We start from the raw sequence: 22,926 nt of genomic DNA, 5'->3' as shown, positions 1-22,926 counted from the left end.
TATTTTCTGTTACAGGGACATATGACAGTACTTCCCCCGAGGATGAAAAATGATACGCAGTAGCTTAGGGATAAGCCCTGACTCAGCAAAGGGGTCCGGTGTGTCAGAGAGCACATGCCAAGCGCTGGCTGAATCAGGGTTATACCTATTGCTGAACCACGAAGGAACAGGCTCTGCCTAACAGCACAACCCTATTTCATTCCGTGTTACACTTAGCTATGGCTGAAAACGCTCAGTTGCTCTCTGATCCCAAATTATTGCTGGGAGTTTCATGCCACAATTACACACGTGACAGCTCTGCTGCCTTGCTGACAGCACAGATACCCCTGTGTATAGCCGCCGTGGCATTTCCTAGATGCTGCACTGGCTGGGTAGAAGCAGCTGTGGCAGGGCCCACATAGCACATTTTTCCCTGCTAGACTTGCTAGAAACACCTGCGAGAACTGAGAGCTGGAGGACGAGGGACACAGCAGGTCCAGGCTTCGCCAGCCTCAGCCCCTGTGGCTAGGGAGCCGAGCGTGTCCCCGGGCAGCTTTGCACAAGGACAACCTTCTGCTGCTGCCTCGGGCAAACCCTGCTGCCAGGAAGGTCACAGTAATAAATAGAGGGTAAATTTGCACTTTGTTGGTGTGAAACATCACGAATTCAGTAGCCCTGTCTGCAGTGTTGTAAAAATTAAACATTTTTAGACTATACAGCTGGCTACAGAGAGGAACTTGACATCTCTGACCTTCACTCACTAACATGAACACAAAATGTAAAAAGGAAACAAGCACAGGCATAAAATAAATCAGCAGAATTTTAAAACCCAAGGGTTTAATAATGAGCTTTTCTGGAAGAGCTGTGACTCATGAGGAGGACAAGTTACACAGGGAGAACTGATCGTGTTCTTCTGTCCCCACTGTCCCCTCTTCCTCTGGTGCAATGTGACATGTTTTAACAAAAACCAGAATGAGCAGTGTAATATTTTTAAAAAAGCAAATATAGTCTCAAGTTCACCACAGCCAGAGAATTCAATAATAGTTTCAGTTTGAATTAATAATAGTTTCAGTTTGAATCTATTGAATTTGAATTCAATAGAATTCAAATAAGAGAATTCAAAATAGTTTCAAGCAGTCTGTTTTAAGTTTCTTGCTATAAAGCCTTTCAAACAGATTTTCCTGCTGTAAAGGATGTGCTGCCTTAACACTGCATGAAATGACCGTACAGGGGACACTCATGAGCTGACCATTCATGAAAACCAAAATTAATAACCAGGGAATGGCGACAGATATGTAGGGTGAAAGGACAGAAAAGAACAGTCCTCTCCAGCATTACAGACTGAACTACTACAGGTACCAAGATCCTTCATTTATTTGTAACTACAGTAGCTTAACTCCTTCCATCTCACTGTTTTTTTTTAATTGGGCACTATCATGTTAGCAACTGTTTTCATGCTTGAAGATTACCATTCAAACAAGGTCTGATACGAAGTTTCGTATCACATTTCACTTTCATTGAAACTGCATGTTCTTTTTCCATTTTGAACCCAGATCTTTATGCTCACCCTCCCACCACACCCATTCGTGTCCTTTCCTTTAGAAATTCTCTACACCATTTCCTATTGCCAGAGAGAAAAAATAAACCAACGGTGCGTAAGATCACTGATCATGCATTGTGCTCAGGGATCTCTCAGCAGACTAATGCAGCTGCCTTTAAATCTACTTGCCTTTGAACAGATTTCGTGTAAACTTGTGGCGATGGCTTTTGCTGGTGTGTCACATCGAAACACATGACATTTCAGAATTCTTGTGTCCTTGTCTCTTGCCACATAAGCAAAGTCTCTGCACAAACAAAATGAATTAACACGTTAGAAACAGTAGTACCTGCAAAACAGTAAATCCTGCTTTAATTTAACAAGTGTTACGTCTCAGCTGCCAGAGAATAAAGCATGCCTTAGACAAAGCAAATCTACAAAATTAATAAACTGCATACCCTAAAACATAGCTAAGGTTTGATGCTTAACCTATACAATTAAAGAGCTCGTTACAGTTTCATAACACTGGCGATTCATTGAACTTACAACCTGTAATTCCAACTGCATTTGTAAATACACCAAAAAAATTTACTCAAATATTTTATTGAAGACAAAGGAGAGGAGAGAACTGCAGAATAAGACAAAAAAGAAAACATGCGAAGCTCTTAAATGATAGAAAAGCTGAGAAACAGTATACAGCATTAGGTAGAGAACAATGTATTTCAAAGGACTGTAAAAAGTGTTTAAAATATGCAGATAATAATTAGAGATCTGGTTGCATAAGGGAGATGTGAACCTGCTGAGCTTTGCTCACATTAATTGGCCTAAATTTCTGACCTTCTTTTTTCAAAAGTTAAATAAGGATGCCCTACAAAAGAGATAATTTGCACTGTACCAACCAGTCACCACAAATTGAGTGCAGACACTGCACTCTCTGGTTTTGCACCTCTGCCTTTTCATGTCCTCTGAGCAGCCACCACCCCATCCTACTTTGGGACCCTTGTGCTGTCTGCAGATTTCTTTGGGACTCTGCTTCTCTAGCAGAGTGGTGGTGAGTTGCTAACTGGAATTAGAACTGACCAGGGAAGCAGAAGCCCCCAGCAGCCTGCTACACCCGAAGCCCCTTTCACTGCCTTTCCTCTTTACATGTAACCAATTGCCAGCAATACCCTAACTGTTGAAGAAATTGGAGGGATATCCCATGTGGACAAAAAGAACCATAACGTCCCCCTTCCCTCCTAAACCATGTGATTTGTATATAGGAATATTTCAAAAAATATGTAAAGTCTGTAAATATCCCTAGCAGGGTTCAACTTAGCATGGATTGCCAAGTTCTTCATTCACTGTAGAAGCTAATTGAGTTGAAGATGTTTGTCCTGAAGTCACTGTGGAAAACCAGAGTCCAGTGTAATAGTCCAGGAAGGTGCTGTCTATTAAGGAGGATGCCTGGAGGTTTCCTAGCTCCAGCTTCATGCTTGAGTACTTCAGCCACAATCTGCAAGAGCCTCCCAGCAACTTCTTCCCTTGCACTGCACTGCAAGCTCACTGAGGCATTGAGTGTCCTGGAAAAAGATGGTGCTTCTTTGCTTCTCCGCACGTGTGCCAAGCCTTGCTTTAAAAGGGCTTCTTTCCTCCTAGCTGAATGGTTCAAAAGCAAAATGAAGATTCCCAGCTGGAATCACACACACGCCAAACTTGCTGGCAGTGACCATGGCTGCAGGCTAACAAAGATGCAGAGACAGGGAGCCTGCTGCACACACCTCACTGCTGGAACAAGCCTGTTCTTTCAGAGGGCAGATGTAACAGCTGAAACCAGTGCTCACATTAAGTTAAACAGCACTGAAAGTCATCTGTGGTACCATTAGTTGCATGGCTATTTATTACCATTTACGAGCATTAACCTCAAATCAGTAATACTCCTTTGAGGACACGTAAATGAGTGATTTATGTGTTCCTTAACAAGACGATCCCAGGAGCAGTAGCCTGTGCTGTTTTGCTGAATTGCTCATGCTGTGCAACCCACTTAACGAAGCAGCAACCTGCCCAGCCCCTGGAGCACTGTGCAGTACCAGGATTAGAGAAAGCCATCACCTCTGAGGGGCTGCACAAACACAGATGATAACTTGCACCTTCTGGTAGCCAGAAAGCTATCGGAAACATATTGTTATTAAAAAACGAGATGGGGCAAAGCCACCAAAGCAAGTCACAGGGGCTTGGAAGATGTAATGCACTGCCAGCAACTCAAGTTTTAACAGCCTCAGAGACTGACTGTGACTGCCACAACCAACTACACAGGACACCAGGACAGGCAGGGCTCTGGCTCTGTGCCACCCAGCCCTGATGGGTTTTGCTGACCAGCCCCCATAGCCACGTGAAATCTCACCCTGCAGCGGGATTCCCTGAGGCCTAGAATCAGCTGTGAGGATTTCAGGCCTTAAGGGAGTCTGTAAAGTAACACTACATGCATTTAGCCAGCACCTCACCTCCCTGTGAAACGCTCCAAGGATTGTAGAGATAAAAATGAGTTGAATGATGAAAATGGTGTTAAAGACTGAGTTCTGTCAGGATCAAAGACAAGATTTCAGTCACGATTAAACAACACTCACAACTACGCCCTGTAAGTTGGAAACACCTTAGGCGAGAGTATTTTCAGCAGGCCTTTAAAGGGAGAGGCATGGACTCAGGGCAGCCCGCTGAGCCTCACTTCTCTCACAAGCATAAATTCAGTTTTCTGACCAAAGGAGAGCCATGTGGAAGGAGGACAGCACTGGCACTTAATGAGCATGCCTGCTTTTCAGGCAGAGGCGACATTCCTCTGTCCCTGCAGGCCTAACAGCAGCCAAGGGACCAAGTCACCATAGTCGTGGCGAGGGGCCCACCTCCCTCTCTGGTCCTCTTGTCCCTGTTAGAGGAGGATGACAGCAGTCCTGATGAGAGCTCTGCACTTGCCAAAGGGCAAATACTGCCCACAAAAATGTTCCTTTTAGTCAAAACGCATCGCTTTCATTTTCTGACAGAGCTGGTAGCAACCCCAGGTCACCTAACACTCTCCACCATGGATGTCTTGAAGAAGTGTTAATGCCTCTCTCCTGTTTGGCCTGTTAAGCCCCCTAAGCTGTGAGAAACATCTTTTCTTTGTCCTGTGAAATCTCACTCACACTCTGTCAACCTAAGGAAGTGCAAAAAGCAGCAGTTCCTGATGTGGATACTGCCGGTGGGTGCTGGGATGGAGCTGCCAGGAGGGCCCTGGACCCCTCGGCTCAGGCAACGTGGCCTCAATACAAACACCTCTCACAAGCACCTCCTGACTCCGGCGTTTGGTCCTGCTGCTTCTGTAAATATTTCCGTGTGTAACAGCATGCATGTGCAAACAAGGCGGTATGAAATTACAGCACCGTTACAGCAGCGAATGAAACACCAGCTACTACATCAATTTTGACTGAGCTAATAAAGCCCGCAGAGCGGTGTTTCAGGCGCACACGCCAGTGTTTCACTTTAAGTACCTGAACAGCTTGAACAAAGTAAATCAGCTAATTACATATGGTAATTGTGAATATGCATAAACCTTTAGATGATCAGGGCCCACGTCTATAAATCTGCTGAGACAGAGGAGGAAATGTGAGTTCCTCGAAACCGGCGGCAGTGCATCATCCCCAGCCCTGCCAGCACCATCTGCTTTCAAGTCATCAATCAAAATTAGCTAGCAAGCCACCCTCTCCCATTTTGACAGCGTGCAAACAATACTTCCAATTTCCTTAATTCCTGAAGTCACCCCGATGCCACGCTCCCAGGAGCACCCCCACAGGGCAGGCCAGCAGCAGGCACCTGGAGAAGGCTGAGCAGGCTGGTGGCTCCTCCATCCCCAGCAGCAGCCTTGCTTCAGGCATTTCTGTGTGCAGGGACAACAAAGCTTTCCTGGCAAAGGGCATGGCTCTGAGCACTCCACAGCATCTGTCCCAGCATCATCAGTAACAGAATAAAACTTGGGAGAAGCCTTGTTTCCTTACATAGGACCAGAAGGCAACTAACAATTTGCCCAGAGCCTCGAGTACCAAGCAAGCCCTAAGACTGCTCTCTGATGCTTCTTTTGCTTCAGGTCCCTTCTGGGTCGCTTACTCTTTCATTCGATGGCAGCTCACTTGAAGCTGATTAACATTTAAGTGAGATTTATGTGCAACCAGCCCCTTTGATAATGAAGAAGTGCCAAGTAACGTGTTTGTAATAGAAATTTATGGAAAAGGGCAAATGCCTCCTCTGACCGTTCTCCTGCCTTTACACCTTGCTGGGAGAACAAGGGAGAGAAGAAAATGAAAAGCCTTTATAAAACCCATCGCTGGATACAGATTACAGCACAGGATTAATAGATCACATCTCATCCAGCTGGAGTCTTACCCATCTCAAAAAGATGTGTGCACCTGTGCAATTTGTAGGCTTTGAACCACAGCTCCTGGTAAAATTTCCTTCAGCAAGGAGAACAAGGGAGTTTAATGGGAGAATAATGTATTTCATTGCAGCAAAAAGCTTTATATTTACTGAAAGTTTACAACACAAACACACCAGCTCTGTTGGTACAGGATTATAGAGAAGGAGACTGCATAGATTGGATTATGTTTTAATCACTTGCAAGTGTAGTACAAGATCCACCAGTATCTTTCAGGATACAGGAGCTGGGTGTAAATCAGTACTCTGGAAAAAAAGCCAGAAAACCAGAAAAGTAGGTGAGAAATTTATTTTGCTGCACAAGACTAATGGGTAAGACTGGCTCTGCTGAATAGTTAAAAAATACAGCAGAAATTTCTTAATTTTTCATAGAGTGCAGTGCTACCAAGAGACATTTTAAAAAGCAATTTAGAGAACTGCAAGGGCAATGTAAGGTGCTAAGTAGAAAGGAATTTCATTTTTATTTGCTCTTTTACCCTCCTTAATTGTTGAATGTCTACAGTAATTGTCTGCAACTTAGATAGCCATACCTATTTAACACCTGGCTAGGCATCACTTAGATGCTTAACCCTGGATGAATATAATCACATTAAATGTGATTTATGCTAATGCTGTCCTGTCTGAGTGGCAGTCACGGCCATTTGCCATTATTACGCTGAAGTCCTAGGAGACATCCCAATTAGGTACGGCCTGAAAGAGCAGCACATCCTCCATTGCCTTCTCAATATAAATTTACTTTTCCAAAGGTGTGTAGAACTGCATTAACCCTTTTTTTTCTCTCGTTGTTTAATAATAATAATAATTATAAAGCCAACAGCCTAGTCTTGAACCCTGAAATTTTTACTTGTATCAATCAAAATTGAGTTGTGTCTACTTTAAACAACTGTGTTAAAATGATACCTGTGCAAAAAATTTAAATTGCTTTGCAGATTTATATATTACAAACTGTAACAAGAATCCTCGGAGCAGAAAATGATATCCTCTGGGCTTGGCTTAAAATTCATTCCAATTCACCCAAAAGAGCCTACAGAAAATGACTGTTGATTTCTATGTCCTGATGCACACCACACACGCACCCGTGAGTGTGGGGCCACAAAGCACAAGATCACGCTCATTAGGTTTTTTTGTGACACACAAATATTCCAGTATCACGAACCGCAGAGACGTTGAGGAGCAAGAAGCTGTGCAGTAATACATATGACAACAACTAGAAGGCTTCTGGATTAATGCTTTAAATCTTTTACCAAGACTGCTGTTTCACATAGGAGGAAGGGAAATGGTTTGTAACTGAAACAAGTGTGGGATGCTGCTCAGGCCAGTTGTTTTTAGCACGCTCACATCAAGTAGTTTGCAATGTTGGGGAGAAAAATCCAAAGGCAAGAAACCAGAACTAGATGAAACAACATTCACACAAGCTGCAAAATCTCTTTGGAGAAGATTTACTGAGGACCTTTCAACTTGCATTTCACCTGCCAGATATCAGACACTGAATGAGACCATTGCTTTCCTTCCACTCCCTTCAAAGGAAACTCATAACCCTCTTCATCAAGTAACTATCTTATCCACTGTGGAATAAAATCCTGCGGGAAAAGGAAGAAAAATCCCCACTCATGGGTCTTCTCCTTCCCATTTCCCCCAGACAGTCTCTGTGCATTTAACCACATATATTCCTCTCTCCTCAATGATTAGAGTTGGAAAAGTTGTGGGAGAGAAGGAATTTGCCCAAAGTTTCTGATAGTTGTTGGCAATCCAAAATGTACAAAAGCCGTGCAATTTCTCTTCACTCCAGCCTACAGAGCTCCTGTGCTGTTTGGCTGCTCCCCAGTTGCAATCCAGTATGGCAGGCTTCTCCACCATTACATGCCCTGGGCATTCAGTTTTGGCCGAGGTAGTTAAGCAAGCAGAGACTTCTTATTTCAATCCTCACACAACTTAAAAAAAAAAAAAAAAAAGAAAAAAAAAAAAAAAGAAAAAAACGGGGTTTCCTTGAAGCAAAACATCAGTTCTGCACTTATTAAATTCTCCTCAAAGGGTCTGGCGCTGACAGAGTGTAGCTTGTTTTTCTAATTCATGCATAAAATGTGCAGTGCAAATTATCCCCTGCTGGAAGGCTGAGTTCGCTTCGTTCCTTGATAACGTCACTCGCCAGCTCTTGAGGAGGAGCCGCGGCTACTTTGTGCGATACTCAGAGGCTTTCATCTGGCAGCCCTAAAACACACAGCCTGCCGCTTGCTCTTTGATGTCTTATCATTGCCACTGTTCTGCGCCCTTCCAAGTCAGTTTGTTAAAACCCTCGTGGAGCTGATATACGTCTGATACCCCACTCGGCCCTCTGGAGCCCAGCGCTTCCAAGCCTGGAAGCATTTGCACGACTTTCACTCCGTTTTCTTTCTGGCACACTGATCCGCACAAAGCTGCAGAAGAAGCCCCAAGATGTGTTCCCACATCTCCAGGCTGGCTGCCACCTCCTCTCGGTCAGGGCTCCCCTTAGACTTACTGCCACTGCCTCCCCAGCCAGAGGATGGCTCTGAGATGTTACAAACCCTTCTCTTTTTACTACCAAGGGCTGCGGAGGACCAGAGATTTACATAAACAGAGCCGTGCCAAGGTGCAACGTTATATATGAGCTCTCCAGATCCCTCAGCTGTGCCAACACAGGAGCAGCAACACACCTCGTAGAGCTACGATTCCTGTTCCATGCTGGTTTTCCTTCCCAACCTCACCTCACACTCAAACAGCTGAAGCACTGCCTTCATGGGCAAGGCGAGGAGGATTGCCTATCAGCTGTGCTCACCACCAAGGCTGCCCCGGAGACTCCATCTCATAGTGCTGGCAGCATGCTGGTGAGGGCAAGCACCAGGGTGTCCATGCACCTCCACCAGAGCATGGAGGACCCCCATACCATGTGCCTGCAGGTGGCCACCAGTGTCCCACATTGGGCTCGGGGGGCAGGTGGGGCTCACTGCTGCTCTCCAGCTGCTGGATAGACAGGGCAGGCTGAGACGTCAAGCAGCAGTTCAGGCATCCCCTGGTTTTTAAAACAAATGTAAATGAAGACAGAACTTCAGGGGTAGATCCTACGAAAACTGGTGGAGACAATGACCGCTGACATTGTATTTTATCTTTCAAGGTGATTTTTTTTAATTGCTTCACAGCGTTTATGAAATATGCATGGGCAGGGGGCTGCCTTCCGACCCCGCGCAGCGTGGCTCAGGGAAAGCACACAAATGAGGAAACTTGTCAGGCCCGCTGCAGCTGCTGCTTCCCTTTTGTAGCAACACAAACTGTTGGTTTAAGTCCTTGGGACGGCCGATCTATCATATTTCATGGATGCTGTATTTCCTTAAAATAGATGAACGTGTTGTTATACCTATGAACCACCAAACAGCCTTTGTGCAATCGATCCTGTACATTTGATTTTAACAAATTAGTACTTAGACATTTCTGACAATGCTTCCGTCTTCCAGATCTAATTGGAAGATGTAGGCCGCTGTTTACAGGGAATATTTAACGATTTAATAAAGAAATACATCAAGTTGAGATGCTCAAAGCAGTGCTGCGCATTTAAGCGAAGACGGCAGACTCCACCAGAGCAGCTAATGTCTCCGCTGAGAATCGTTTTATAAGCGATGCTCACTGGTTCCCCTTGCTCTTTGTTATGCAGACAGAGAACACCGCAGTCATGCACAGACACTACCCCCGAATCTGCTTGCAGCACACTTCTGCCCGTGTTCGTCCGGGAGGATGCTGGCTTCCCGCATGCATGAAGCCTGCATTAGATTGCAAAGCCATCATCAGGAAAGTTCAAACATTTCCCTAGGCCAGCACTGCCTGAAGAACTGATTAAAAACCAGCCAAGCCTGGAAAGCGTCCTCATTATATTCCACAAAGCAAACCTGAGCAACCGCTTGCATCTCTAAACCACTCTTCCTCCACCCGGTCCCAGCATCAAGTCTTTGCAATTTAGAAGGGCAAACAAAACCCACATCTCATCCGTGGGATACGATTCCAGCAGCAGGAGACTTTGGCGTGGCTGCAGCCCTTGTGCTGCAAAGTACGGGACTACAATGCCTCGCTGTGTGTGCTCCCACACACGGGCAGCATTGTCCGGGGTCCCAAACGGTCCCTTTGTACGGCCGAACAAACCCAACGCACCGGTGAGAACTTTTCGTCCCGCTCAAAGGACGAGCGAGCAGCCCAGCTGCAACCAAAACGAATGCAAAAAATGGGAAATAAGGATCAACATTTCCAGCTGCCACTATAATTAGCTCCTCTAGCCCCCTGCTCTTAACATCACACTTTTTAAAAATGAAAGATGATATTTTAATATAACTTTTCTGCATTTCAGATTACAGAGAACAGCAATATCTACACCAGAAGCCAACATCACAACCCGCTGTATTGCATGGCTTTAAACTGTGCTAATACTTGAGGGTCTGGGTCCTGGAAAAGAAAGAAACAGTCAGTTCAACTCGGCAGTGCAGTTAATAGCAAGCTGAGAAGGTGACAGACACGTGAATTCACCTCGCTGAAGTTTAGCTTCTATAGGACAGTGTTCACAAGCAAACTGACACAAGCACTGTTTGGTGCATGCCAGGAGGATAAACAGAGAAAAATGGGAAAATGAAAATCATTTACCTCTCTCTGAATCCAGGAAAGCATGAAGAAAGAGAAAGAGCAAGTTAGAAAGCACTCACACAGACAGATCTCCTGCATACGATGAGACAGGGTAGCTGTAAAGTGCTGTACATTTCGTATTCACTGCTTGTTTGTAGCACAGCGTATCCAAGTGTCCTGCAACTATTTCCTTCCAGCGCTTATTTTGGTCGAATCCTGTTGCTCTGAAGTTCGTATTTTTGGAAACATGCAATGAAGCCAACAGGCATCAGCTGAATTTAGAGAGGCAGCACAGACATATCAACACGGGGAGGTAATGAAGCTTAAAATACCACACACAAACAGGGGAAGTAGTACGCGGTAAGCAAAAATGGACAGACGAAGTGCACAAACCCTCCTTCTTCTAAAATAGCTCTACTTAGAGCAGACACTGACAAAACAAACAATTGTTCAGCCTGTGAAAACCTTACAGTTGTTTAAACTGCAGGAGCATACAGATCTGCATGAGCACGTTGAGTGCCTTTTCCACAAGCTCCTGCTCTGAGGTCACTCGGGCTGCCCCAGAAGGCGCACGCTGCAGAAGTCACAGCCTGGGGAACCGCCTCGCACAGGCACTGAGCTGACGGCAGGAGCACAAAATCCCTGCACGCCTTCATTCCTGAGGCACTCAGGACTGTGCAGACGCCAACTCTTTGTATACCCCTTCCTAAAGATGGGCAGGACAGGGCCAGGACCATGTCCTTGTAGGGGTGCCACGTGCAGAAAGCAGCTGGTTTCACCTGACATTTCCACAAAGCTAGGTGGGTTGCTGCCTGCTTCTCCCCACCTCTCCCTGAGAACAGGACAGAGCTTCCTGCGATGCACAGTGCCACTACACAGATAACAACCTTAGCCTGTGGAGGTGGGAGCTGCTTTCTGCTCCTCCAGACACCAGTGAAAGCCAGGCTGAGGAGCCACATTCTGCAAAGCACAACTGTGTGTCCAGCTTTCCAACAGGTCCTCGCAAACAGTCTCAGTGGGCTATGCAGTCCTGCCCTCCACCCCCATGCACCACAGACCTCAGGTCTTTTAAGGACTCATCTGAGCAAGATTCACGCACAGCACAAAAACTGTGGGACTCTACATCACCCTGGTTAGTTCTGCCTCTGAGAAACGAGTAGTGGAGTGGAAAAGTCACCCCGCGTACTTAAGGGTAGGATTAGAGACAGAACACGCTGAAGGGAAGGGATCCAATTCCCATTAGACATCTCACTTTAGCAAGCTTGTGAAGCTTACATGGGTATCTGTTGCTTAGAAATGGCTTAGTGAGTAGATCTGGAATAAACAGAGGCTTTCTAAGCCAGGTTTTAAGTAAATGTGCATATGGTTAACGAATGTGCCCATCCAACATGGGAGTGCGAGCACACATGGGTGCATATGTCCAGAGCTGGAGGTTTAATTGCAGGATACGACTCCACGAGCCTTCTGCACAGCTAGCTGTGGCACTTATATAATGTTTAAAGGAACTGTTGGATTTGATTTTAAAGCCACATTTTAAAAAGACAAGAAACACCCTTTAAATGTCATAGCCTGGAATTTAAAACTTCAGGCTTACAACAAGCACACAGAAGTCTGCTTCAGCAATGACTTGAGACGAGCCAGTGGCAATACCTATGCGAAAAGGACCTCTACAGATCCCATCTTCTGCACCTGGCAAATCTCAAACTATAAAGCATGAAGTTCTACTAAGATTTCATATTCATGCCTTAGAAACAAAGCACACACATACGTGTCCTTTAAAGCTAATGTTTTATATCATAAATGAAGCATTCAGTACATCTGAGTACTGAAGCACAGTTTATCCTTGTTGTTTTTGCCTAAAGAACAAATCCATTTTACCAATGTAGTACCCAGATTGCTTGAGAAAAACAAAAACACTCGATCTCCTTAGATACCCCAGAACAAAATTTGTTAAAAAACAAACAAAAAGCTTGTCTGGTGCAGTTCCTAATGCTTGACCTTAAGAACTGTTGAAACTCTAGATGTTCCAATTCTCACCCTCCCTCACCTAAGTTTATTTCCATTATTTTACTCACTTCTGTCATCACAACGGCGAACACAGGTACCTGACAGAAGTAACATCCTTGACAAAAGGATTCTGACTTACTGCTTAGAACATGAATATCCCCCAGTTTTACCAGGACAGCACAGCAACATCCACAAATCCTAGTACGTTAACTCTCTCCCCAGATCAGTTTCTTCTCATTCCTTAATATTTTCTTTCTTCATGTGAAGGACCTGGTTTCTGATCTCTCTATTTAAGAACAAATCCAGGCTTCATTTTTCTCCTTGACTCATTCATTCCGTTTTGTGCAGAGGGCCAAGGTGCCAGTACAAAGAAAGGCAGCAACTCCTTGAGCTGCTGGCATACAGTTGCTGTTAGAACACAATGCAGCCCTGACCTATTTTCCTTGTCAAAAGAGTACAGACGCTGCTCCTGAGAGGAGCTGATGACAAATTGCTCTATAAAGGCTTGATTCAGGCATTTAAATAATTGTTATGGTTACTTTTTGATCCTGTAATGGATTTTTTTTTCTATTTATAGACTCCTTCATCTTAGTATTACTGATTTCAGCATAAGCAGAGTAGTGGTGTGCCTTCCATTGTCCAAAACACTCCACAGCGTGGCTAGTGAAAGCAGCCAAGCTGGACACAAGATCCATATTTATGAACGTAGCAGACATTCCCAGAAATGGTACGGTGGAAGCACAGGCCGTAGTCTGGTTGTAAAGAAGAAATAATACGGGGCCCTCTACTCTGCTTCTTTCCAGGTGGTGAACTTGGGAGTTCCCCCTTTTTGACATCCAGTGGTGACCCGTGGAGATGCCCTCAACCAAAACCCCACTCACACCTTCGCTCCAGCTCCACGGGCTTTCAGCTGGGCTGGAAAGGATTTCACCAGGCTGCCAGCATGCAATAGACTAAGAGGTTAAAAGTAGATCTCTGTACTGTGAATACTGAAAGCTTTTTGAGCACAGACAGCCCTGATTCTTTATCTCAATGTCAACTTGAAAATACTAATAAAAAAAGAGTATGATTTGTACTTTCCAGGAGAATAGAGTCAATGTTTCCAAGCAGTATGCGCAGCAGAACAGGGATCATCATCTCCACGCGTTAATCACTGGCTTTATATGAAGTGGACATGGAGTGATTACTTCTCCCAACAAAGCTTTATATTGGAAAAATCTTCCAGCAATTTAGACACAATGTACTAGGGAATGGAAAAAAGAACTAGAAGAAGTTATGCCTTGGATCTAGCAGGTTTTGAATGTTGTACAGTTAAACACAAGCCATGACCTGCTGGTGCAGACTCTCGAAGGGAAATCTATTAATTTTCCCGTCACTGTGCAATATGCACTTGTACAGAACAAGCACACCGCAGCTGCAAGTGCAGACAAACAAAACAATAAAAAAACAAAAAACCAGAGAAGGAAATTCAGGAAGGTGAGAAAAACACAAGCAGTCAGGCTGCTGGACTTCCCCAGGCAGCGAATGGGGCTCCGGCTGTGGGATTCTCACACATCCAGCAGGGCTGCATCCCGCTTTTAATCAGTTAATTACAGCTTCCAAATTATTCCAGTAGCTCTTCACAGAGTGCCTTGTAATTAATGAATTAATTTCATACAGAAGGCTACTTGCCTGTGTTCCTTTCATATTCCAGTAGCTCAAATACAGTTGAATCATTTACCTTTAAAATAAAAAAAGGAAAAAAAAAAAAAAGAACAAAATGCACCCCAAGGATAGAAAGCAGCCATGGAAAGTTTTCAGTTTCCTGGCAGATTTTATTGATGGCTCTAAGTGCCAGAAATGCCATGAGAGCAGCTGTGCAAGTTCCTCAGTGCAGCGCTCTATATATTCTTTTCCAAGCTGACTGAGTTAAAAGGGGTCAAGCCAGAGCCTGCCTATATTGGGAAGATGATACCTAGAAAATACTGCCAGGGCTGCTATGCAGCATTTGAGATTCATTTCTGAGGGGAAAAGGCCAAGTCCTGTGTGGAAAACAGCCTGTTACCTCCCAGCCTACGGGGATGTGAGCAAGGAGCATCCCTGCCAGGGACAGCCCCCAGGGGATGCTTCCTCCCCGGGAAGGAGGTGATGATCTCTGCCAGGCCCATTTATTCTGGGTTGTTTTCTGACTTCCAAGCACATTGCAGTTATGCCAGGGTCGCCTACTTCCCCCGATCACCCCCCTTCATCCTCTCTCCTTTCGCAGAGCGAACAGCACAATGTGTCCTTGTCCTCACCCCTGTCCCAGGAGTGCAGAAATGCATCAACGCACAGCCTCTGTGGAGTCTTCTACTTCAACAAAGCGGAGCCACTGTGCAATGGAAAATAAACCGCAGCGAGAAACTTGGCAGGTTTTGCTCTTGCTGGCACCTCTGGCAAGTTACTAAAGAAGCAGGGTAACGCTGCTCTGCTCGAGTAATGCTTTGATGGTCACTGCGCTGCACGTGAGAGCATTAGGAGCCTCCCTCCCTGTGCCCGGCAGGTGAATTTAAACACAGCCTGGCCACCTGGGTGTCTGCCACACTCAGTTAACAGGGTGAAGAGGTTAGCATTTGACACATCTTCATTCCCGTAGCTTCCCCCAGAGTCTGGCTGACTGCAGCTCCCCCAGTTATCTTGTTTGAGCAGATCAGAAGGAAACCAGGCTGCCACATGTCGCCTACACCACGCGCAAGTGCAGGGGTCTGCCCTCTGACCTCCACAGCCCTCAGACATCTCCACGTGGGGCTACACAAGGCACAATCTGCTCTGGCCATCTCTCAGAGATAATGACTAACTGAATTTTCTTTGCTTTCAATTACTGGAAGATTTTATTTCCAGGCACATTTTACTTGGTTAAAAACACTGATGCGTGGCACCTTATTTACAGCTGTAAGTCCCCGCCCAGGTGTACCCTCTGAGGCCCTGCTCTGGTTTTCTAATTTGTAATTACAAAGTGTAGGAGCACTTTATGCAGCAAAATGTTTACGTAAAATGTACTTACACCTCAATATCATAACATGATCAAATAAACGACCTTCATTTCCATGCAGCTGAAGTCCCTCTGTTGCTTAGAGGGTGATTATGTTCTTCCGCCTATGTATGCCATTAGAAAAATATATTTGTTTTTGCTGAATGTAAAATGTAAAAGCTTACGGTATTCTAAGGGTTCAGTAGCTCCTTAACCTTTTTTTTTTTTTGTAAATGATCCTTAGGTTTTTTGTCTTCCAAAAAGTATCAGACTATTCCAACAAGCTGTGGCCTTGTGTTTCTGGGCCCCTCTCACCACCAGCACGGAGACTGAGCTGAAGCACAGCCCAGCCCTACAGCAGAAAGTCCCTGTTCACCGTGGGCCAGATTGTGCCATCAATTTTTAAGCAATTCACTACTGGTAGCAAAGAAGGTTTCTGCTTAAAAATTGATGGCTTGATCTAGCCTTCTGCTGCTAATCATGTATTATGAAGACTGCAATAACCTAGTCGGGTTCTATTTTTAAAAGAAAAAGAAAATACGAGGCGGCCTGCTGCATCAAATGAACCCACGCTTTGTAATGGTTGAACCCTGCTCTTAAGACCAGAGGCTCTGAATCTGAAGTCCCACTGATGGTTTGGGTACTAGACATCACATTGGCATCTGACAGGCAAGATGGGTCCTTGTTACTCCTCAAGCCCAGACCAAAAATAAGCATGGAGCAACCCCAGGTTACTTCACCACATCTTCAGGGCTTCCCTCACCTGTGCACAGCGACTGACGCCCTGAGATGCAAGAGATGCTGCCCTTACAGACCCCTGCAGCTCACGGCCACCCCAGGCACTCGCTCACCTGATGTAAGCCTACATCGGGGGGCTTTCCTTACCCGCTGCAGACCACTGCTTTCCCTCTCCTTGGGAAACGTTATGCTTGGCTTGTTAGGAACCTGGCAGCATGAAAAGAACTTTGAACAGCAGGTCACTGTTCCTAGTGATTCTCTGTTTTAATTTTTTATAGAATTACTGAATTCAGCCAAAAAGATATTGCAGCAACACATAGAGAAGAATTTAATATTAAATCAAAATACTGTAAGAAAAATGGGTATGTTTTTTTTTTGGCAGACACCAAACCAAATGCAGTGACATGCCACTTATTTTCTAAAACAAGGACATGAAGCTGAGCACTTATTACTGAATTGATATTCCCTGATTTAAGTTTTTGACCTGGATTAACTTCACCCAGAGAATGAGGGCATTTCAACCTATCTCAAAGTCCACTGGAGCAAAACCTGCACTCGATCGCTAATTAAAGGCCTAGAGAGCAGTTGAATCAATATTAGCGCTCCTATCAATTAGATCAGAGTGGTGTCCACAGTAACACAGACTTTTCACGTCATGAAACACAGGAAAGTCTGCACGGCAAACCACAACGGCCTGCTGCACAGGACACCCAACAGACTGTCCCAGTGCAGAGGCATCCAACAGACACGCCGCTTCCTCACCCAAAATACTAACTCACACCATCTGTATTTCAGCTGAGTGGTGTTTAAAATAACTTCATACAGAGAGTCTTGAAACGATTTATATATATCCACTCTTGTAAAAGGGAAAACTAATCTGTACTTTAACAAATCTAACTTGCATTACATAAGAAAGCCACACTATCTTTCTTCTAAATCCTCATGAAAATAAACAAGCCATTTTTTACTGAGAAATGCTCCAGGGCTAAATAACATCCTTCTCCTCACTCACAAGTTGTTATATTTACATTAACTGTGAGGCAACAGCTACACAACCATAATTAAAGCCATGGTTTTAAGAGATTAAACAGTTCATATATTTCACTAATAAATATCAAGACTCCACAGTGTTCAGTATCCTTTAAGGAAGCAAAGCCTACTGCCCAGAACAGGGAGCGCAACAAAGCTCTGTAAGGTGAAAGAGACCTAATTTAAGAGTGAAGCTGCTGAGTTTAAAGAAAAAGATTAATGTGCTTGTCTCTCTTCCCTCCCCTCTGCACCCAACGTAACGAGGATTCAAAGCTATATATCAATTAACAAATCAATGAAATTTCTCCTGCTGCAAATTCTTTATGAATACAGATAGGATTAAGCAAGCCCAGAGACCTCAAGGCAATACATTACATTTAAATCACGAAGTTTCCTCGTCTGTCAAAAGAGCCATTAACCATTTCACTTCAACTACACATATTTTTACATGCATGTATCCCTACACACAGCGTGACACTTCTGCCTGAAAAATGTTTAATTCTTTTGGACTGCCACAGATCGAATGATGCCCATTGACAAGTATGGGCTGAAGGAAGAAAGCCCAGACTAGCTGGCTAGAAGTTATCTGGGAATGACACAAAAATCATTATGTACACACTGAATGTTTGAGTTAAAACAGAGAGGTTTCTTCTTTTTCAGTACACAAGGTTCTTGCTATTCACAACTACAGCACCTATTTGCCCATTAATGCAACATTAGCAGTGAAAACAAATCATGATTATCCTCTACAGACTCCAGCTGGTCAATATGCATCCAGTAACTGCAGCTGGCTCAGGAACAATTAATTTTGAACTGAATACAGACCCCCCAAGTCCCTTAAACATCAAGGTCCATTACTTACTGCTTACTGCTCAAATGAGCGCATCTGAAGGGAGAGCAGCATCAAACACTCACCGCTTTCCACACAGCCCAGCATTTCTGCTACAGCGCTCTCCCAAAGGCTGTTAAGCGGCAGCTCTTGGAGAAAAGAGATCTGACTTGCCTTTGTCACAACAGGAGCCGCAATTTGCCTCGCAGGCATCCACACAGAGGCTTTAGGCTAATGGACCACGGCTTTGAAAATACAGCTAGAGACAAAGGCTGCTACCAACATGAGACTGTTGTCTGTGAGGGGGTGGGGATAGGGATGGGGCATGAGGATTTTTCCTGCCACTTTCTAAGTTTCTTACCTTGTTCTTGCAGCGAGCAGGAGTGTAACTCCAGGCAGGTGGCACGCCAACACCCAACGCAACGCTCTGCCCGCAGCGTGCGTCCCGGCACCAGATGATGCACGCCACGCACAGGCTCTCCATCAGTGGGGGCTGACTGCCCCCGAGCACAGCAGCTCATTCATTTTGCAGCGAGCACCACACACCACACAGGCTCCCCCTCTCCTGACAGACTGGGCGCGCTTCTGTTCGCCTGCTCCAGCTGCGAGCCGGCGGCGCTTCCCCCAAAGGGCTCTGCTCTTCTTCTCCCTTCCCGTTGGCTTTACCATGGGCTCCGGAGAAGCCCCTCTCCTCCCCCTGCGCCACGTTTCCAGCCCGTGAACTTGCCAGGCGATGCACGCTGACAGCAGAGATCTTCTGGGGGATGCCGAGGTGCGCAGGGACTCTTCCCCCGCAGTTTCCCCGACCCCGTGCAGCCTGTTCACAACGTGACTGCAACCGGCTGCGATGGGGAAAGTCTCTTGAACAGGCTGCCGAGATGCACTGCCAAACCCGAGGAGTCGGGCAGAAGTACAACCGTGTTTACTCCAGTGGAATTACACCTGCTCATGCTCGGAGTGGGACTGATCCCTGAGCCGTAAAAACAAACACGCCAAATAATTTGATTTCCCGAACTGCCACACGCGGCAATAGGAAATCTAATTTAGAGGGGCTGCTTTGCTCTAAAGGTGACAGGAAAACCAGCCTCCTGCAGCTCCGGTTTTTATTCTCTTTTGGGAAACCTCAAAGAGAAAAAGTGGGTGCCTCTGGGTGCCGGGGGGACGAATGGCTGAACACGAGTGCCAGCAGGGCAAGGAACACAACCAGGGGTGTTCCCCCCCGCAGATAGAAGGGTGAAAAGCATCCAAGGATGGCTTGCTGGCAGGTGCTCCTTCCAGCCACCCGGATCTTTCTGGAGCAGGATGTTTGTTCACAGCCTAAAAATACCCTGAGAGTCTACAGAGGTTCCTTCCTTCCTTCCTGTGTGCCATCAACAAGGTTTGGCAGGCTGAATTATGCAACCTGTGCCATCCCGAAAGCTTTCTGTTGATTTCCATGGGAATAACAGGTTGGAATTTAATAAACAAAGCTGTCAATGCTGCCTACGAAGAAACAGATCCAGCGCTTTCTTTCTTGGACATGCTGGATGCCCAGCACTAGCAAGAATTCAAGACCATATAATAATGTTGACTCTTTCAGCATAGCTCATTTAAGCTTGAAAATGATGACAATTAACCTGACAGTGATGAGAACTGCCCTCTCTGCTGCTGTTCCCCTCCTTCACTCTCAGCAGCTAGAGCACTTACAGGCCATGGTGGTTTTCCAGCTGGCCAAATGACAGCACTTGTGAGAACAACGTTAGACACTGACTTGAAAGGCTCCTAAAGAGAGAAGCCAAACTTTGCTGTTTTAATATGCTGAAACAGTTTGTGGGAGAGAACCATTGTTCCTTGAACACTGGAAATGTGTAAAAATTAGCCTAATGAAACATCCCAGGTTTCAACTTTCTAGCTGGCTATCCAGTAAATGAACTGGGACCGAATTCTAATCCCTTGTTGGTTTTGTTATTTTGGTACACGACACTTGTGGTCTGTGCACCTTTCAGTAAAGATATGGCTAGGTAGGAGCATGCTGGCTCCACTACTGAGCCCTGCTGTCAGCCTTTCAGCTTCCCTTCCCCTACCCCACGCTCTCTGCTCTAAGTTTGTGCCTTCTAGTTACAGAAAGAGCAATGGGTTTACCTCTGCCGTCAGCAAGAGGAAAATCTCCCAGGGCTTGGCCAGCCGGCAGTTCCCAAAAATGAGAAAGCATTTGGGGCCCAGCATCTTCCATTTTGTGCACACACAGCTTGCTCAGGAACCACAGCCATAATTCATACTCACAGCTCTGGCAAAACTTAACTTTGCCAGTCCTCAGCCCTACCCAAAATTGTGAAGTGGCTAACCTTGGACATGCATTTAAAATTCTGTATACAGGCTATATCTAGGGAGCTATCACAAACACTTCTAGCACAAACTGCACCAAGTCCAGTTCCCCAGTGCCAGCCAGAGGTGGGAGCTCACACCCGAATCCTTCATCAGGAAGCGGGAGGGCTGTCAGTGGTGCACTTTCCCTACAGGCAGCAGAAAAATTGAGCTTGCAGCACAAAATGGGCCAACATGTTCCCCACTGCCAAGCCCTGACAAGGTGAACACTTCCCAGGAGAGCTCTCAGCACCCAACAAGTTCAACTCCTGCACTGATAGATGTGCTGAATTCAAGGCAGCAGGGATGTTTTGGGGCATGCCTGGTATGTGAACTTAACACATGTTGTTCCAGCCTCTCCCAGCTATCACGTGCCCCCTCTCCTGGGTCTCCAGTTGGGTTATATATCCCCAGGCTGCTCTGTTCCTCACTGGAGATAAGGTTCAGCCAAGCTAACAGTGAGGGAATGGATATTTAACAGGGAAGAATCTGGGCAGGTCTCCATGCACTTGGTGCTGAGCCCAGCTCCCCGGTTAAACTGGCAGAGAACAGCAGGGCAGCCGAGCAAACGAACCTAGCTTATGCTGTAGGCACGGGGATGGGAGCACATCCTCCCCAGATTCATCAAATATTCCTCTTGCACAGCCAGAAGCTGATTTAACTTGGAGCAAAACACCACACATCCCAACACACAGCCCCGTAATGCCAGCAGAGCCGTGGCTGGGCTACAGAAAGGTGAACACCACCAGCAGCCGAGATCCTCGCTGCACCCACCCTGGAGGTACTGGCAGATCTTCAGAAGACGTGGATTTGGGGAGTGTTGCTGAAACACACAGCTGCAAATCCAAAGCATGGTGGATCTGGAGTCCCATTCTTGCACATCCTCTCTATCTAGTTTCATCACAAATTATCAAGAAGCCACAGCACTGCCAAATTTTCTGATTTATCTGAAATTTCATATTGTTTTCAAAAAGAGCAGGGAGAAAGTGAGGGAACACTTCATAAAGTTTAAATCCTGGATTCGGACAGGGATCTAAGAATCTCCATACACACTGCAGAACAAACTCCCAGCATCTGTGGATGGGTGAGGGAAGTTTGAAATCCTACCTTTACCCCTAAAGGCTCTAATGTGACAAAATGATTACCATTTCTGAACGCCTCAGTTGGCAATATCCCATAAGGGCTTTGTTTGCTTTTTTACACTCAGCCCCCTGAAGCCATGTACGTACTTCAGAAATGAATAGAGGCCACGAGCAAGCGTTCAGTTTGCTTTGTCTAATTCATCTCATTATGCTGCTGTTGGAAGTTGAGCGATAGCAGAGATTAAAAGCAATTTTCCTAATTAAATACACACGGTGCCAAAAAAAAAAATCTTTCTTAGTGCATCTGTTCTTGTGGGTTTGGGTACTTTTTATATCAAATGTGTATCTACATTTTGGAGACATACACGTAAGGTTTATTTAGACTCTTCAGACTGCACCAAAAGGAACAGGCAGAAGATAAAACTTCTCAAGCAATAAAGGCTGATGATACACAACTACAAAGCAAAAGCAATTCAATATATCCATAGCCAACTGACCTAGACCTGCTATCGGCTTTCCCAAAGACCTACACCATTAAGAGACTGTCTGCAAATGCAGAGGAAAGGCCATAAGGACCCAGGTAGACCCTTCCAGTTGGAGCTACTGAAAAATTATTCCTCAAGTAATCTACAATTCCTCTTTATGCATCTTCTTGCCAAACACAGCATCACCCCAAACACGGCCGTGTATCAGTAACAGGCATCCCAGAACAAAGGCAAGCTCAGTATCACAGGAGCTTGGCTAAAACAGAAAAAATCACTGACTTCAGCCACATTAAACATAAAGTCAGCAGGATACCAGGTCAGGTACTGATGCCAGCCATCCTTCCTGACCTTGCAGACCTCAAACTCCTTTGTACTCTTTTTAAGATTCATCGTTTGCTCCTTTCTTTTTCACCAGTTATTTTCGGCTATTACAAGAACCACCCTAGCCCTGCTGGGGAATAACAGCTGAACTATCCTGCTGCTCCCCGAGGTATTACACGATTGTACTCAGCAATGCCCAGGGTTTCCAGCCCCACACCTGTAAGTTATGGACTAACCCAACTCATGCTGAAGGTAATGAAAGACTTCCCATTAATTAAAAGGGGAATTTGGTCAGACCCAGAGGGCACAAGAGCCTACTTCCAGCCAGCTTTGAAATTTGTCACAGTGCAGAAAGGAGAATTTCAAGCAATAAATTTTAGAGGCAATTGAGTTCTGTATTTAATGCATCATTCAAATTATAAATTTAACTTATTTTTACAGCATTAAGTTGAATTAAGATGAATAGCATTTATGTGAGATATGAAAGATATAATGCACAGATTTTTCAGTGTCATCAAATTTTCAGTGTC

At 45.3% G+C, this 22,926-nt stretch overlaps 1 protein-coding gene across 2 annotated transcripts in view; it reads right to left on the bottom strand.

Moving 5' to 3' along the window:
• Positions 1–22,926, bottom strand: part of APBB2 (amyloid beta precursor protein binding family B member 2) — a 143,701-nt gene that overhangs the window by 7,865 nt on the left and 112,910 nt on the right. Inside the window, exons 1-2 of one of the 2 annotated variants that reach the window (XM_084285686.1) lie at positions 10,595–10,729; positions 1,709–1,823 (exon numbers count right to left, since the gene is read on the bottom strand). Coding sequence is in view for 1 of the 2 variants with exons in the window: in XM_084285687.1 (XP_084141813.1) it covers positions 1,709–1,823 (115 nt within the window). In the remaining variant the exon portion in view is untranslated. Of the gene's footprint in view, positions 1–1,708; positions 1,824–10,594; positions 10,730–22,926 lie in introns of those variants that run through there. The other variant, XM_084285687.1, reaches the window with a different exon arrangement.

This window comes from Netta rufina (genome assembly GCF_964035555.1).
Source record: "Netta rufina genome assembly, chromosome: 4".
Lineage (NCBI taxonomy): Eukaryota > Metazoa > Chordata > Aves > Anseriformes > Anatidae > Netta > Netta rufina.
Note: the sequence above shows the minus strand (reverse complement) of the source record. Positions and strands in the feature narration are given on the sequence as shown.